At 42.9% G+C, this 14,829-nt stretch overlaps 1 protein-coding gene across 1 annotated transcript in view; it reads left to right on the forward strand.

Moving 5' to 3' along the window:
* Positions 1-14,829, forward strand: part of ACAD9 (acyl-CoA dehydrogenase family member 9) — a 94,336-nt gene that overhangs the window by 55,911 nt on the left and 23,596 nt on the right. The window contains exons 3-6 of the mRNA XM_004368379.2: positions 8,543-8,644; positions 11,098-11,204; positions 12,307-12,407; positions 14,213-14,291. Coding sequence (XP_004368436.1) covers positions 8,543-8,644; positions 11,098-11,204; positions 12,307-12,407; positions 14,213-14,291 — 389 coding nt within the window. The remainder of the gene's footprint in view (positions 1-8,542; positions 8,645-11,097; positions 11,205-12,306; positions 12,408-14,212; positions 14,292-14,829) is intronic.

Below are 14,829 nucleotides of genomic sequence, written 5' to 3' on the forward strand. Positions count from 1 at the left end.
TGAATTTCCTATCAGGTAGTTCTAGTGCCTTTTCTTCTACTGGAAGGTAGTCTGATGTTTTCTTTTGGATGCCTACTGGAACATCCTGTCCTGTTTTTGTAAATGTTTTGATATTGTCTGCTGTCTTCGGGGCATTCAGTAGTTATTTTTCTCATTTACTGATTGTAGATTTGTTTGTTTCCTCCTTTTTTTAAGTATTATTTTTTGGCTATGTCTTAGCAGGCGGGCTGTGTGTTTTTTGTTGTTTGCTCGTCTGTGGGCACGATACTTTTCACCTCCTTCTCCAGTTGGCAGGGTCAGTCGCTCAGATATGGTACAGCAGGGCGGGTCTAGCTGAAGAGGAGTTGCTGGGATGGGTTGTTTGTGGCACTTACTACAGCCACCAGGGCGGGTTGGCAATCAGTGCAGGGCAGGTTCCAGTAGGCTGTGCCTGTGCTCCTTGGTGGTGTGATGTTAAGCGCACAGTGCAGGTAGGCAGGATGGAGGGGGGAGATTGTGATGTGTGGAGCTAAGATGGTATGGGAGAGAGGAGAGAGGAACAGGAGCCAAAAACATACAAACAAAAAAGAGTGCTGGGGAGCTTGCTGTTGGAGTGGAGAGATGAGAGACTATGAAATGGAGAAAAACAAAAAGGGGAAGAAATAAAAAAAAAGAAAAGAATGAATAAATAAAAATTAGAAAGAAAAAAGAACAGCAAAGCTCCTAGGGATCCCACTGGTGTGACTATGAGGTCTGGGGAAGTTGTTCCCAGGTGTTGAAGTGCAGCCTGGCTAGGAGGTGTAGAGGTGTCATTAAGCGTCAGGTATTCAGAGGACAGGAAGAGAAGGAAGGTATAGAGAGATGAGAAACTGAGTAATGAAGAAAGAGAAAAAGAGAGAAAAGAAAACAAATTTTAAAAAAAGAACACAAAAACCTCCCCAAAAAACAGAAGAAAAAAAAAACTACGACAAAAGAAATGCGCTCAGGGATCCCTCTGTGCGTCTGCACAAGTTGAGGGTGTAGGTCCCAAGCCATGCGGCACTGCCCGGCCAGAACAGGCTCCCAACTCGAGAAAAGAAAAAGAAAACAAACAAACAATTCAAAACAAACAAACAAACAAAAGCCCCGGGATCCCACCACCGTGGCAGCATGGCCTGGGACGCAGTTCCACACTTGAGTGGAGCTCCACAGCCCCTCAGGAAGAAGCAAAGACGGCGCACAGAGCCAGGTATTTGAGCAAAAGGAGGGGAGGTGGTGAGAGGTAAGGAAGAAATCTAAAGAAGTGGAAAAAAGCAACACCAGCAGCCAACAAATGGTGTGGGCAGGTGGAATCCAAGCAGCTGGTGCTTCCCAGCCAAGAGACTGTGGCCATGGGAAGCAGAGGAGGCCGAGTGGGGGTGAAGAAGGGTAGGGGGTGGGAAAGCGTATATTGCTAGTTACTGGTTGTTCTGTCTCCTGCTGGAAGCTCCATGAAGCTGCTTTCTTGTACCCGCTATTTGCTGGTCTCTGATAGGAGTCCAAGATGGTGGATCTGTGCTGTGTTAGCTGATAGGGGACCTCTCCATGTATGTCTCCTCGCTCTCTGTTCTCGGTCAGTTTCTTATTCCATTTGATGCTTGGCTGAGTTCTTTATCTCTTCATTTGATGTTTAGGGTTTCAGGATTGCTGTTTTCTCTGTTTGGCTTAGTTTTTCAGATCTTTGCTGTGGGTGATGGCGTGGTGCTTCTTGCCTAGAGCGCCATGTTGCCGGAAGTCCCTCATATAGGTGATTTTTTAAAGGAGCACTGTACTTACAGGTAATAGTCACTATTTTGTAAGCCAGTCTGTTAACTTAGCTAAAAGGTAACCTCAGGGGTTTTGGTTCAAGGGCAGTAGTCTTCAGGGAATCCTCCAGTCTCAACCAGTCCAGTAAGTCTGGTTTTGTTTTTTGTTTTGTTTTCTTTTTTTAGGAATTTGAGGTTCTGTTCCACATTTTTCTCCCATTCTATCAGGGACCATCTATTGCAGCCCTGATCAGAATGGGCGGTAGTGCTAGCCAGGCACCATCTAGTTCTTCTGGTCTCAGGGTAGATGAATCCATGGTTCATGTAGACTGTCCTACAGACTAGTTTCTTCTTTGAGTCTTTGATTTGCTTCTTTCTCTTTTGCTCTGGACGAGTAGAGACCAATAGCTGTATCTTAGATGTCTGTTCACAAGCTTTTAAGACCCCAGACACTATTCACCAAACTAGGATGTAGAACATAACTTTATGAATTATATTATGCCAATTGACTGAGATGTCTCAGAAGACTGTGGTCCAAATCCTTCAAACCTAGAAAACTAATCCCGTGAGGTATTTGGTTATGTCTAGGAATTATCCATAACTGTGCCCCTATGTGTTTTACTTTATATATAGGAATATATGTGCATACAGTCACGTAGATGCGTATACATATGCATACAGCTATATATACATGCATTTATACACACCTGTACACATATATGCTTCCATACATACATACATATATACCCACACATATATTTTTTGGTTGTTTCAAAATTATGTATGCCATAGCAATTATCAGCAGGTCATTTTTTCTTGCATGCACTTCACCCTTGTTCGATGTTACTGTTCCTGTCAGCAAAAATAACAAAGGTCTACTATCTAGAGAGTGAATTCCCCTCTCCCCCCAATCCCTGGTAAAGTACTAATGAACATTAGCTTCTCTGTGTTTACCTGTTCATGTCATTTCATAAAAGTAAGAACGTACAATATTTGTTTTTTTTTTTTATGATTGACTTATTTTGCTCAGTATAATGTCCTCCAGGTTCATCCACGTTCCAAGATGTTTTGGGAACTCATTTTTCTTCATCACTGAGTAGTATTCCATTGTACGTATGCACCACATTTTACTTATCCATTCATCTGTTGATGGGCACTTAGATTGTTTCCATCTTTTTGCTGTTGTGAATAGTGCTGCAATGAACATAGGTGTGCATATGTCTGTTTGTGTCACTTTTATTAGGGTACATACCCTGAAGTCTTCTTAAAGCCAAGTAACAGTTTAGCTTAACTAGTAAAGATTCTCTGCATTGGGCATTATGCTCTTTTAAGATCTAGCTAAATGGGATCAAATTGACAACAGAAACACAAAAGGTCAGATAGGAACCTTAGGGCCCAGTGAGTTTATGTTAATGGCAGAAGAACAACTCAGGAAAGGAGGGTGAGAATGGTTTCACAACTTGAAGAATGTAATCAATGTCACTGAATTGTGCACGTAGAAACTTGAATTGGTGTATGTTTTTGCCACGTATATTCTCAACAGCAACAAAAAATAAATTATTTTTAAAAAATGTCAGTTAGGACCAGTTGGTTGATAGCGTTGTTCAGGTCTTCTGTATCCTTAATAATTTTCTGTCTAATTGTTCTAGGAATTACTGAGAGAAAGGTGTTGAAATCTGCAACTATAAATATGTATTTGCCTATTTTTCTTTTCCTATCTATTAATTTCTTTATGTATTTTGAAGTTCTGTTGTTGTTGTTATGTGCCATTGAGTCGGTGCCGACTCATAGCAGCCCTGTGTACAACAGCACTAAATACTGCCTGGTCCTGCGCCATCCTCATAATCATTGCTGTGCTTAAGCCCATAAATCCATCATATTGAAGGTCTTCCTCTTTTTTGTTGACTCTGCTTTACCAAGCATGATGTCCTTCTCCAGGGACTGGTCCCTCCTGATAACATGTCCAAAGTACATGAGACAATGTCTCACCATCTTCGCTTCCAAGGAGCACTCTGGCTGTACTTCTTCCAGACACACTTGTTCATTCTTCTGGCAGTCCATGGTATATTCGGTGATTCTTTGCCAACACCATAATTCAAAGGCATCAATTCTTCTTTGGTCTTCCGTATTCATTGTCCAGCTTTCACATGCATATGAGGCAATTGAAAATGCCATGGCTTGGGTCAGGTGCACCTTAGTTCTCAAGGTGACATCTTTGCTTTTCAACACTTTAAAGAGATCGTTTGCAGCAGAGTTGTCCAATGCAATACATCATTTGATTTCTTGACTGCTGCTTCCATGAGTGTTGATTATAGATCCAAGTAAAATGAAATCTTTGACCACTTCAATCTTTTCTCCGTTTATCATGATGTTGCTTACTGGTCCAGTTGTGAGGATTTTTGTTTACTCCCTGTCGAGGCATAATCCATACTGAAGGTTGTAGCCTTTGATCTTCATCAGTAAGTGGTTCAAGTCCTCTTCGCTTTCAGCACTCAAGGTTGTGTCATCTGCATTTTGCAGGTTGTTAATGAGTCTTCCTCCTATCTTGATGCTGTGTTCTTTTTCGTATAGTCCAGCTTCTTGGATTATTTGCTCAGCATACAGATTGAGTAAAAGATGAAATGATACAACCCTGATACACGCCTTTCCTGCCTTTAAACCACACAGTATCCCCTTGTTTTGTTCGAATGACTGCCTCTTGGTCTGTGTACAGGTTCCTCATAAGCACTATTAAGTGTTCTAGAATTCCCATTCTTTGCAATGTTATCCATAATTTATTATGATCTGTGCAGTCAAATGCCTTTGCATTGTCAGTAAAAGACTGGTAAACATATTTCTGGTATTCTCTGCTTTTGGCAAAGATCCCTCTGCCATCAGCAATGATATCCCTCATTCCACATCCTCTTCTGAATCCGACTTGACTTTTGGCAGTTCCCTCTCGATATACTGCTGCAACTGTTCTTGAATTATCTTCAGCAGAATTTTACTTGCGTGCAATATTAATGATATTGTTCAATAATTTCTGCATTCTATTGGATCACCTTTCTTTGGAATGGTCACAAATACATATCTCTTCCAGTCAATTGGCCAGGTAGCTGTCTTCCAAATTTCTTGGCATAGACCAGTGAACACCTCCAGCATTCTGTTATTAAGTGTCTAAATGAATCCTTATCAGGATTTTTATGTCCTCATGATGAATTGACCTCCTTATCTCTGATTAATAGTCTTTGCTCAGAAATCTACTTTGTCTAGTATTAACATTGCCATTCCAGCTTTCTTTTGATTAGTGTTAGCATGGTATATTTTTTTCCATCCTCTTACTTTGACCTATTTGTGTTTTTATATTTAAAGTGGATTTCTCTTCCACTTAGCAAATACGGAAGGAATTGTAGAAAAATAAAATTACCATTAAGCAAACATTACAGTAAAAATTATTGTAAAGTTTTACCAATGGATGCTAAAGTCAGTGGGTAAAAGTTTGAGGACAAACAGGGTGTTTACATAGTCTCACAGTAGCTCCCCGTAATATTTATTAATCACAAAGGGGAAAATAATTTTATGTGGAGAATCCTGGCAGACACCACCTTAACCAAGTCATAAAGGCAAGAGCAGGCATCTTTAGTCTAAGGCAGTTTTTCTCAACCTTTTTTTAATTATCCACCACTACCTCCCCTCTCAGGAGCCTTTTGAGACATCTTTTTTCTCTAGTCACCTCCCCGTTAAGAAATTTTAATACCACAGATACACTGTATATCTCTTTATGTGTTATGTGTATATCTATGCTTTATATATAAAAAGAGTAAGATCCTCTCCCCACCCCCTTGAACCAGTTCCTCACTCCTTTAGGGTAATATTGCCCCTGTTGAGAATGCATAGTCTAGGGTTAATTTTTTTCCCCCACTACTGACATAGTACCCTTCTGAGTACTGTACCCAATACCATGTATACTATGAGGCTTTCCACTCTGCCTGCTGTGAATTCTAACTAGTCTGGGCCTTTTTGAGCTTCAGAAATTCTTCTGTCTGCTCTTTTTGGGTGGCTCTTTCCCTGGCCTTGTGTAGTTTTCCCACATACATGCACTGATAGGTACTCTGCTGAAGAGTCGGTGGACCCTCTTCACCGCTAGCTTTCTGCAGTGCTGTCCTCTTTCGTGCTCTTCCCTGTGAACTCCAGTTGCCTTGGCCTCCCCTTACTCTGCTGGGCCCCAGCTGGGTGTCTCTTCCTGCCATACAGCCTAGAAATGCTTCTGGCAGTAAGTTGAGGCAAACACAGTGCTCATCTCATTGCCCGCCCCACCCCCTACCCCCAGATCATCGTCCTGTTCTGCCTGTTATCCAGTGTTTGTAAACTGTGTTTCATACATTTTTTTCTAGTTTTTAAAAATTTTTTAAGGTGGGATGATAAATCTAGTCGTGTTATTTCATCTTGGCAGAAAGCAGAAGGCTCCCCTAGTCCTGGTTTCTTAAAAGTTGCCTAATCTATCATACAGCCCAATCATTCCACTCCTAAGTAAGATGCAAGAGAACTGAAAACATATATCCACACAAACACTTGAATAAGAATCTCCATAGAAGCTTTATTTCTAAATGCAAAGAACTCAGAACCACTCAAATGTTTATCAAGAGGTGAGTGGATAAATGATTTTGACACAGCCATACAGTTGAATATTGAAGAATAAAAAGTAATTAACTATTTATACATGCAACAACATAGGCGAATTTCAATACCATTATGCCAGGTGAAAGAAGCCAGACCAAAAAGAAAATGCATGTGTAAAATGGTGGGAGTAGTAGTAGCATTGGTATCAACAATATCTGTCCAACTTCAGGGGGGTTAATGCAAATCAAGATCAGCCCAAGTCTGATCCCTATGAGGTGGATGTCAGACATACTTCTCTTCTCTAACCTTTTACCAATTCTGACACCAGCTGTCCCCGCCACGGCACTTCTGAGTTCCTTAATCCATTGCAATGGCCACACACAAGTCAGAGACCAAGAGACCACTTACAGTTAAGTGGTTTATTAAAGAACAGGGTACAACTCGGTCAACAGGCTGCAACTCAGGATCAGGATCAGGAAGCGTGCACACATAGTCTCCCTTCTTCAGTGCAGGACAGCTTTGCCAGCTCCTCTTGGCCGTGCAGGTCTCTCTCTCAATCAAAACAGGCTTCCTCTCAGCCCCCTCAGGACAGGCTCTTCTTGACCCTGCTGCCTGTCACCACTAACTCTGCCTCAGGGCCCCTTCTGGGCCTATCACTACCAGCTCTACTGCTAGGCCCCTTCTGGACTTCTCGCTGTCTTCAGTGTCACAGCCCTTGATCCGCATTACTGCTTCTTTAGGAGGTTGCTTGCCTTCTCTCTCTCTGCTTCTCTCTTCTTTCTTCCTTCTGCTTCTGTCCTTCTGCTTCCCTTCTTGCTTCTTTCTGTCTCCAAACCTCTGTGGGACTGGCTGCTTAAACATAGAACTCCTTGCCAATTTCAAGGCACGGCCTCTCCCAGCAAGGCCACTAACTGACCACTTCCCTCTCAGTATGCCACAGATACTTCATTTGCATGGTAGGATGGCTGGGCTACAGCTCACCTCATTTGTATAGTCTATTGACCAATCCCTGCAAGGTGCATACCAATCACAGGGCAGGCTGCAGCTCAGGACCAGACAAAATATATCAAACCAAATTATTTACTGCTTACCCAGGAAATGTCAACCAACCTGGCAGAAGTACAGACCCTCTGGTGTAGAAAACTAGGGCAAAGGTAACTCCTCAGGGCTTAGGGGAAAAATCTCTCGAGCTGTTTTCCCAAAGAACCAAGACAAAAGGCAACACGAAGGAACTCATTTCATCAAAATATGTTGTGTGGTTCCCTTTATATAAAATTCTCAAAAAGACTAATGTATACTGACAAGAAGCAGGTTAGTAGTTGCCTGGGGATGGAGGTGGAAGGAAGGATTGATTTACAAAGAGGCATGAGGAAACTTGTGTTTGTAATGGAGATGTTTTTTCTCTTGATTGTGGTAATGACTTCACAGGCGAACACATGTCAGAACTCAGCACGTTATATACTTTAAATATGTACAATTTGTTGTACGTCAGCTATATATGTCAATAAAGTTAGTGAGCCATGTAATAAAAAATTCATACGAGTAGGTTATGGTGATTTTTAAACTTTAGAATAGTAATGAAGTCAAATTTGTTAGCAGTTTGAAAAGCACTTTAATTAACTTGATTCATACAAAAGTGTACAGTTGTAAGCCTGTTGCTAGTGATTGTGAAGTTCTGCTCTAATGAATGTGCATATTGGTGTTAGACTAAATTGTCCCCAGAACCTGTGGACTATAGTGAGAGAAAACATAGCTTCTGAAAGCTAGGCAGATCTTGGCCCAGATATTGCCTAAAGTGTGGCTGTCTAGCCTAGTTTTAGAGCAATGCTGGGAGAACAGTACTTATTCTCCAATATTGTAGAAGGTACTGGTAATTTTTTAAATTTCAAGTTCAGTATGCCTATAGAAACATTTCCATCTCATAAATGTTTGCTGCAGTTTTACAAAATGAATATATTCATGTTACTTGCACCAAGATCAAAAAACAGAGCACTACCTGGCAGTGGTAATTTTTAAAAATACAGTTCTTGCCCAGCTAATTAAGTAAAATTGAACATATGTTGAATGACTATGACTAGACAATTTCTAGTTTTGAAAAGGTTCTGATACTGGGATTGTATACTCTATACTCTGTTCTGTTTACTTGTGTTTGTATAAACATAGTCTATATTTTGCTTAGTTAATGTATTTCCTCTTGGCAGTGGACTCTCGAAAAATTGACCAGGAGGGAGAAATTCCAAAAGAAACTTTAGAGAAATTGAAGAGCTTGGGGCTTTTTGGAATGCAGGTCCCAGAAGAATATGGTAAGTATAGAAAGCAACACCCAACTGATTTGGATCTTAAGAAAGCACTCTTTTTGTCCAAAACAGGGTTATGTGCGGAAAGGTGGCCTTTGAATACAGTATGTGAGGTCTAGCTGTAAATCTCCTGGAATTTAAAAAAAAGTCAGTTGTGGAGAATTAATAAAAAAGTCAGTTGTGGGCTAAATACGGGATTGCTGACTGGTGTCTGTATACTGAGGAAATGACTCACAGGATGGAAGAGCTGTTGAGCTCTGTGCTTGCTTCACCTGTGGTGGAAGAGGACCACCCCCTGCAGGGGGTTAATGCTCTCTGGTTCCTGCGGGTGGTGAAGGGACTGTGACTGACCTCAGAGCTACTGTCACGGATTGAATTGTGTCCCCCAAAAGTATGTGTCAGCTTGGTTAGGCCATGATTCCCAGTATTGTGTGGTTATCCTCCATTTTGTGATTTTCCTGTGTGTTATAAATCATAATCTCTGCCTGTGGTTAAAGAGGATTAGGGTGGGACGCGACACCCTTGCTCAGGTCACATCCCTGATCCCATGTCAAGGGAGTTTCCCTGGGGTGTGGTCTGTACCACCTTTTATCTTACAAGAGGTAAAAGGAAAGAGAAGCAAGCAGAGAGTTGAGGACCTCATACCACCAAGACAGCAGTGCCTGGAGCAGAGTGTGTCCTTTGGACCTGGCGTCCCTGTGCGGAGAAGCTCCTAGTCTGGAGGAAAATTAATGAGATGGCTGACAGAGAGAGAAAGCTTTCCTCTGGAGCTGACACCCCTGAATCTGGACATCTAGCCTATTAGACTGTGAGAGAATAAATTTATCTTTGTTAAAGCCATCCACCTGTGCTATTTCTGTTATAGCAGCACTAGATGACTAAGACACCCGCATTGGCTGATATCAGTGTCTTCTCTGCTGTAAAGCTTTTGGCTCTCTTAGGCAGAGGAATTGCTCCTAGAGCAGCTAGCACAGCACTGTCTGTTGGAGAGAGAACAATATGGTAAGGGCTCACGCAGGCTTCAGGGCCCATCAGGCCTGGCTTCTCACCCCAGTTTCATGAGGAGCTGCTGTGCAGAGGTCAGCTTCAGGGAGCACAGTGTGGGGTGGAGGGAGATGGACAGTGTGAGCCCCTTCACGGAGGGTCCTTTGTCCTTTTGACTATTCTCTCAATTCTTTAAGGCCCCAAGTGAAAGGTCTTACCTTTCTCTCCAAGATCCCAGTTTAATGCTGCCTCATTAGATTTGGCCAGTCACTACAGCTTGTCTCTCTTTTGCTTAATCTAGAGTTGTTCATTGAAGTTCTTTGGGGACTAAGTCATAGGCAAGAAGTTGGGGAGGGGGTAAAAAATGTTTCAAAGGGACAGAATGCAGTCATACACACAAACACACACACGTCCTTTATTTTCGCTCTCAGACCCTTTTGTCATAAAAATGTGGCTCTGGGCTCTGTAGCTTTCACCCTGCACCCACCTCTCTCAGACTCCTTCCAGCCTTCCAAGCCTTTGCTGCAGCTACCTTCAAGTTTTCAGTTAAGGGTCACAGAGTTTAGGGGAGACAGCTGCAGGGGACACCTGCACTCTGTGTTCTGTGTGAATGGCACCCCCTGAAGTTGGGCAGTGCAGCAGCTCTAGGACTAGTACCCAAACCCCTGAGTTCAGGGCCCCGCTCTGCCACTCCTGGCCACATAACCCTAGACCTCAGGTTGTCAGCTGTAAAATGGACATTGAGCCAGCCTGCCACCTCTGGAAGGATTGTGAATATTAAATGCAAAACACTCAAGTACAGTAGAGTTTTTTGTGGGTTTTTTTTCCTTCTAGTCTTTTGTCTTTTTACTTCTAGAACAGTGATTCTCATCTGGGGGTGATTTTGCCCACTGGGAAGGCATTTGGCAGTGTCTGGGGACATTTTTGGTTGTCACAACCAGGGGTAGGGCTGTGTTACTGGCATCTAGTGAGTAGAGGCTAGAAATGCTGCTTAACATCCTGCAATGCACAGGACAGCCCTCACAACAGAGAATTATCTGGTCTAAAATGTCAGTCATGCCAAAGCTGAGAAATCCTGTCCTAGGATACACTAGATACTGGGGAATAGGATACTGTATAATGTAGCTGTTCTGTTTAAAAGAAATACATCTGTGATAGAAGGTATTCATAATGTAATAAGTGGTTTAGTGTGTGTATAAGTATTTTTTATATCGAAATACATATTTCCATATATGCTTATATACCTAAAAAAAAAAGTATGAAAAGATGTACACAAAGTGCTGTTTCTGAGTGATAAGATTATTACGGGTGATTTTTGTTTTCTTTGTAACTTTCTGTGTTGTGTGTGTGTGTGTGTGTGTGTTTTCTTAGCAGTGCACTGACATTATAATCAGAGAGAAATGGTTAAGCTGTTTGCCTTGTGGGAGGGATTTTGGGTTGGACCATAATTAAAACTGATCTGTTTCTTTTTTTAGGTGGCCTGGGCCTCTCCAACACCATGTATGCACGGTTAGGGGAAATCATCGCCCTGGACACATCTATTACCGTGACCCTGGCAGCACACCAGTCTATAGGCCTCAAGGTCAAGTATCTGGGGTTCCTGTTTGATACCTTCTGAAGGTCTTCAGTTGAGCAGGAGTCTTGCTCACTTTTACAAGGAAGTGATTGGGCTTGTTATCATAGTGCCCTGGAGGAGAGGCCAGCCTGCTCGTGCGTTCCCTCTCTGCAGCCCCCTCTCTCCTCACTTGTGCACACGCCTCTCTCCAGCCACCCCAGACAACCTTCAGGCCCTGCTCACATGGCTTCCACATGTAGCCCTTTGATCATACTGTCCATTCTCTGAATCCTCTTCGCCCCATCCCCTTTGACCCATCCATCCTTCAAGGTCCAGGTCAGGTACCGCTGCCTCCACAGAGACTTCCTTCACCTCAGCCTCGAAACAGGGCTTCCCTCTGAGCTCTAGAGTCACTTGGGGCCCTGGGTCTTCTTCATCCCACTGGGCTTGGAGCATTCCAGGGCAGGGAGGGTAAGTGGCTTGTTTGAGATGTCATGGCTGTTTGTAACATACCCATTACTCAGATTATTTCTGCTTAGTGTAGACATTAATGATAACTGAATGAGCAACATGCTCACTTCCTTACCCCAGAGAATGCATGTACTGGATGCGGTCATTTTGTGAAAAGAGTGGACCATCCACTGGGTGCTGACCGGGAAGGGTGGGTGAGAAAATCCTGACCTTGACTGAACACCTTCCTTATGCTAGGTATGGTTCTAGCACTCTCTTGTATTCTCATCTTATCGTACAGACCACCCTTCCATAGGTAGGATTCTCCCTGGTTTGTAGATACTGCGACAGAGGTTCAGAGAAGGACCGTTAAGGCCATGTAGCCAGGAAATGGAGGCGGTATAGTGAAAATCCTGCTCTCTCTGACTCCAGCACTCTGCTGATCCTCCAGGCCCACACTGCCCTGGTGTATGCCCTCTTATGTGGTCTTCTTGGCAGTCTGGTTCTCTGTGCTCCCCACCACCTCGCCTTTCTTACCTGAGGCTGCCAGCTCTGAGCCCATAGGGTTTTCTCTGACTTGAAGTCAATATTTTTTTCAGAAGGGAAAATGTTTTGCAAGCACATTTCACATTTTCTTGTCTCTCCACAGCTGAAATTGGTCTATGTATGTTTTGTTTAGGGGATCATCATAGCAGGCAATGAGGAACAGAAGACCAAATACTTGCCCAGATTGGCATCGGGGGAGCACATTGCAGCCTTCTGTCTTACGGAGCCAGCGAGGTCTGCCCCTTGGCTAGAAATGTCACATAAAAATAGCTTTGTACTTTTTAAGGTTCCCTGGGACAAGGGGCTATTGTTTTGTTAAGTAGGTGACTTCTGTTTTTTCTCTCTGAGACTCAACAGTTTTTTTGACAATTCTCTTCATTTTTGTCTATCTTTACCTTGTTTTTTGGTCCCAGTAAGACTTGAACAAATGAGATTGCATACCTGACAGCACCTATTAAATAACATTTTTTGGGGTTTGCAGCACACCTTGATGTACAATAATACACTCAGCCTTCAAAGCAACTTTCAGAGTATGTAGGGTGAGCAGTATTGCCCCTGTTTTACAGATTAGGAACTGAGGCTCTGCGAGGTTGTGTGAGGAGCCCAAGGTCACAAACCTAGGAAGAAACGGGTGGATAGGACTCTGGACTTCTGATGGCCAGTCCATTACTTGGACTACCCTCCACTCTGATTCCCCTCATGTGGATAACTGGGAACTGTCATCCACAGAGGATTTATTATTGGTAGCTGGTTTAATGTGGGAATTGTGGGGTTTTTTTTGTTTTTTGTTTTTTCTGGAAACTAGGAACATAACTGGTGTCCTGCAGTTTGCTTCTCTTTCTCAACTAGTAAGGGCAGCACATGAGTTGGCTCTAGATACCTCATGTTGCTAATTTAAAAAGTAATTTAAAAAACCCAAGTGTTTGCCTACTTAGACCTTCTCAGGATTGTCTCCTGATCCTGGTAGAATTTTGGTATTGTAGATTTGGAGGGACCTTTCCACTTCTGCTTTCGTCCTCAGCTTCCGCACCACCTGATTGAGCATCTCGCTCCTGAGGTGCCTGAATTCATCATTGTGAGGAGCTCAGATGAGCCCGTTTTGTTTTTGTTTTTATTGTTGTAATTAAATGAAGTTCACATTTCAAATTAGTCTCCCATACAAAATTTTTATACATACATTGTTATGAGACCCTAATTGCTCACCCCATTCTGCGACAACACACTCCTCCTTTCTGTCCCTGATTCCCCATGACCATTCAACCAGCTCCTAACTCTCTCTGCCTTCCCATCTCACCTCTGGACAGAAGCTTCCCCTTGATCTCTTGTATCTACTTGACTAAGAGGCATACTCTTCACGAGTATCACTTTATGTCCCACAGTCCAGTCCAATCCCTGTCTGAAGAGTTGGCCTCGGAAATTTAGTTCTGGGCTGATAGTGAGTCCGAGGGCCATGCTTTCCAGGGAGCCTCCAGTCTCAGTCAGACCATTAAGTCTGGTTTTCTTACTAGAATTTGAGTTCTGCACCGCTTCCTTCTAGTGCTCCATCAGGGACCCTCTGTTGTGTCCTGTCAGGACATTCATTGATGGTAGCCGGGCACCATCTAGTTCTTCTGGTCTCAGGCTGATGAAGTCTCTGGTTTATGTGGCCCATTCTGAGATGAGTCCGTTTTGAGCACACATCTCTGTTTAAGCCTAAGCCAAGGTTATTTTCACTGCCACTTCTTTTACCTGATATCTTAAAGCAGAGGTCAGCCAAATCCAGCCTGCTGCCTGTTTTTGGTAAATAACATTTTATTGGTGTGTATCCATTTGTTTACAAATTGCCTACAGCTGCTTTCGTGCTCCAGTGGCAGCCCTGAGTAGTTGAGACAGACATTCTATATAGCCTGCAAAGCCATGTTTACTATCTGACCTTTTATTTAAAAAGTTTGCTAGCCCTTGTATTAAAGTATTTAAAACCTTCATTTTCAGCCCCTCAAAATCATTCGTATTTATGCCCAGCCTTATTCTCCCTCCCCTACGTGTTTCTGTCCCTGCAGTGGAAGTGATGCTGCATCTATCCGGACCAGAGCCACATTAAGTGAAGATAAGAAGCACTACATCCTCAATGGCTCCAAGGTACACCTCCCTGGCCTGCTCAGGATCTCAGTCATGGTCATAGTTACCAATTATAATGACATCTGCCATGTACCAGGAATGAGTAGATACACACATCACTTCATGACCACCTGTGGGGTGCAGGGCATTACACAGTGCCGTCGTACTGACTCCCTCCCTGAGCTGCTTTATGGTTTTTTTTTTTTTAATACAAAATTTCAAACATGCAAAAGTATAATATAATGACCTTCATGTACCCATCACCACCCAGTTTCAGCCATTACTGGCTCACAGCCAGTTGTGTCTTTTCTGTTACCATCCCCATCTCTGGGTCTCATCTATAGCTTTCACTATGCATCTCTAAAAAATGAAGCCTTTTCTTCACTGGAGAATTCTACAAAATATTTACAGAAGAGCTTGTAGCAGTACTACTCAAGCTATTTCAGAGCATAGAAAAGGAAGCAGCACTTCCAAATTCATTCTATGAAGCCAGCATAACGCTGATACCAAAACCAGGCAAAGACGTCACAAAAAAAGAAAATTACAGACCAATATCGCT

Source organism: Trichechus manatus, unplaced genomic scaffold (genome assembly GCF_000243295.1).
Source record: "Trichechus manatus latirostris isolate Lorelei unplaced genomic scaffold, TriManLat1.0 scaffold00001, whole genome shotgun sequence".
In the NCBI taxonomy this organism is placed as follows: Eukaryota; Metazoa; Chordata; class Mammalia; order Sirenia; family Trichechidae; genus Trichechus; species Trichechus manatus.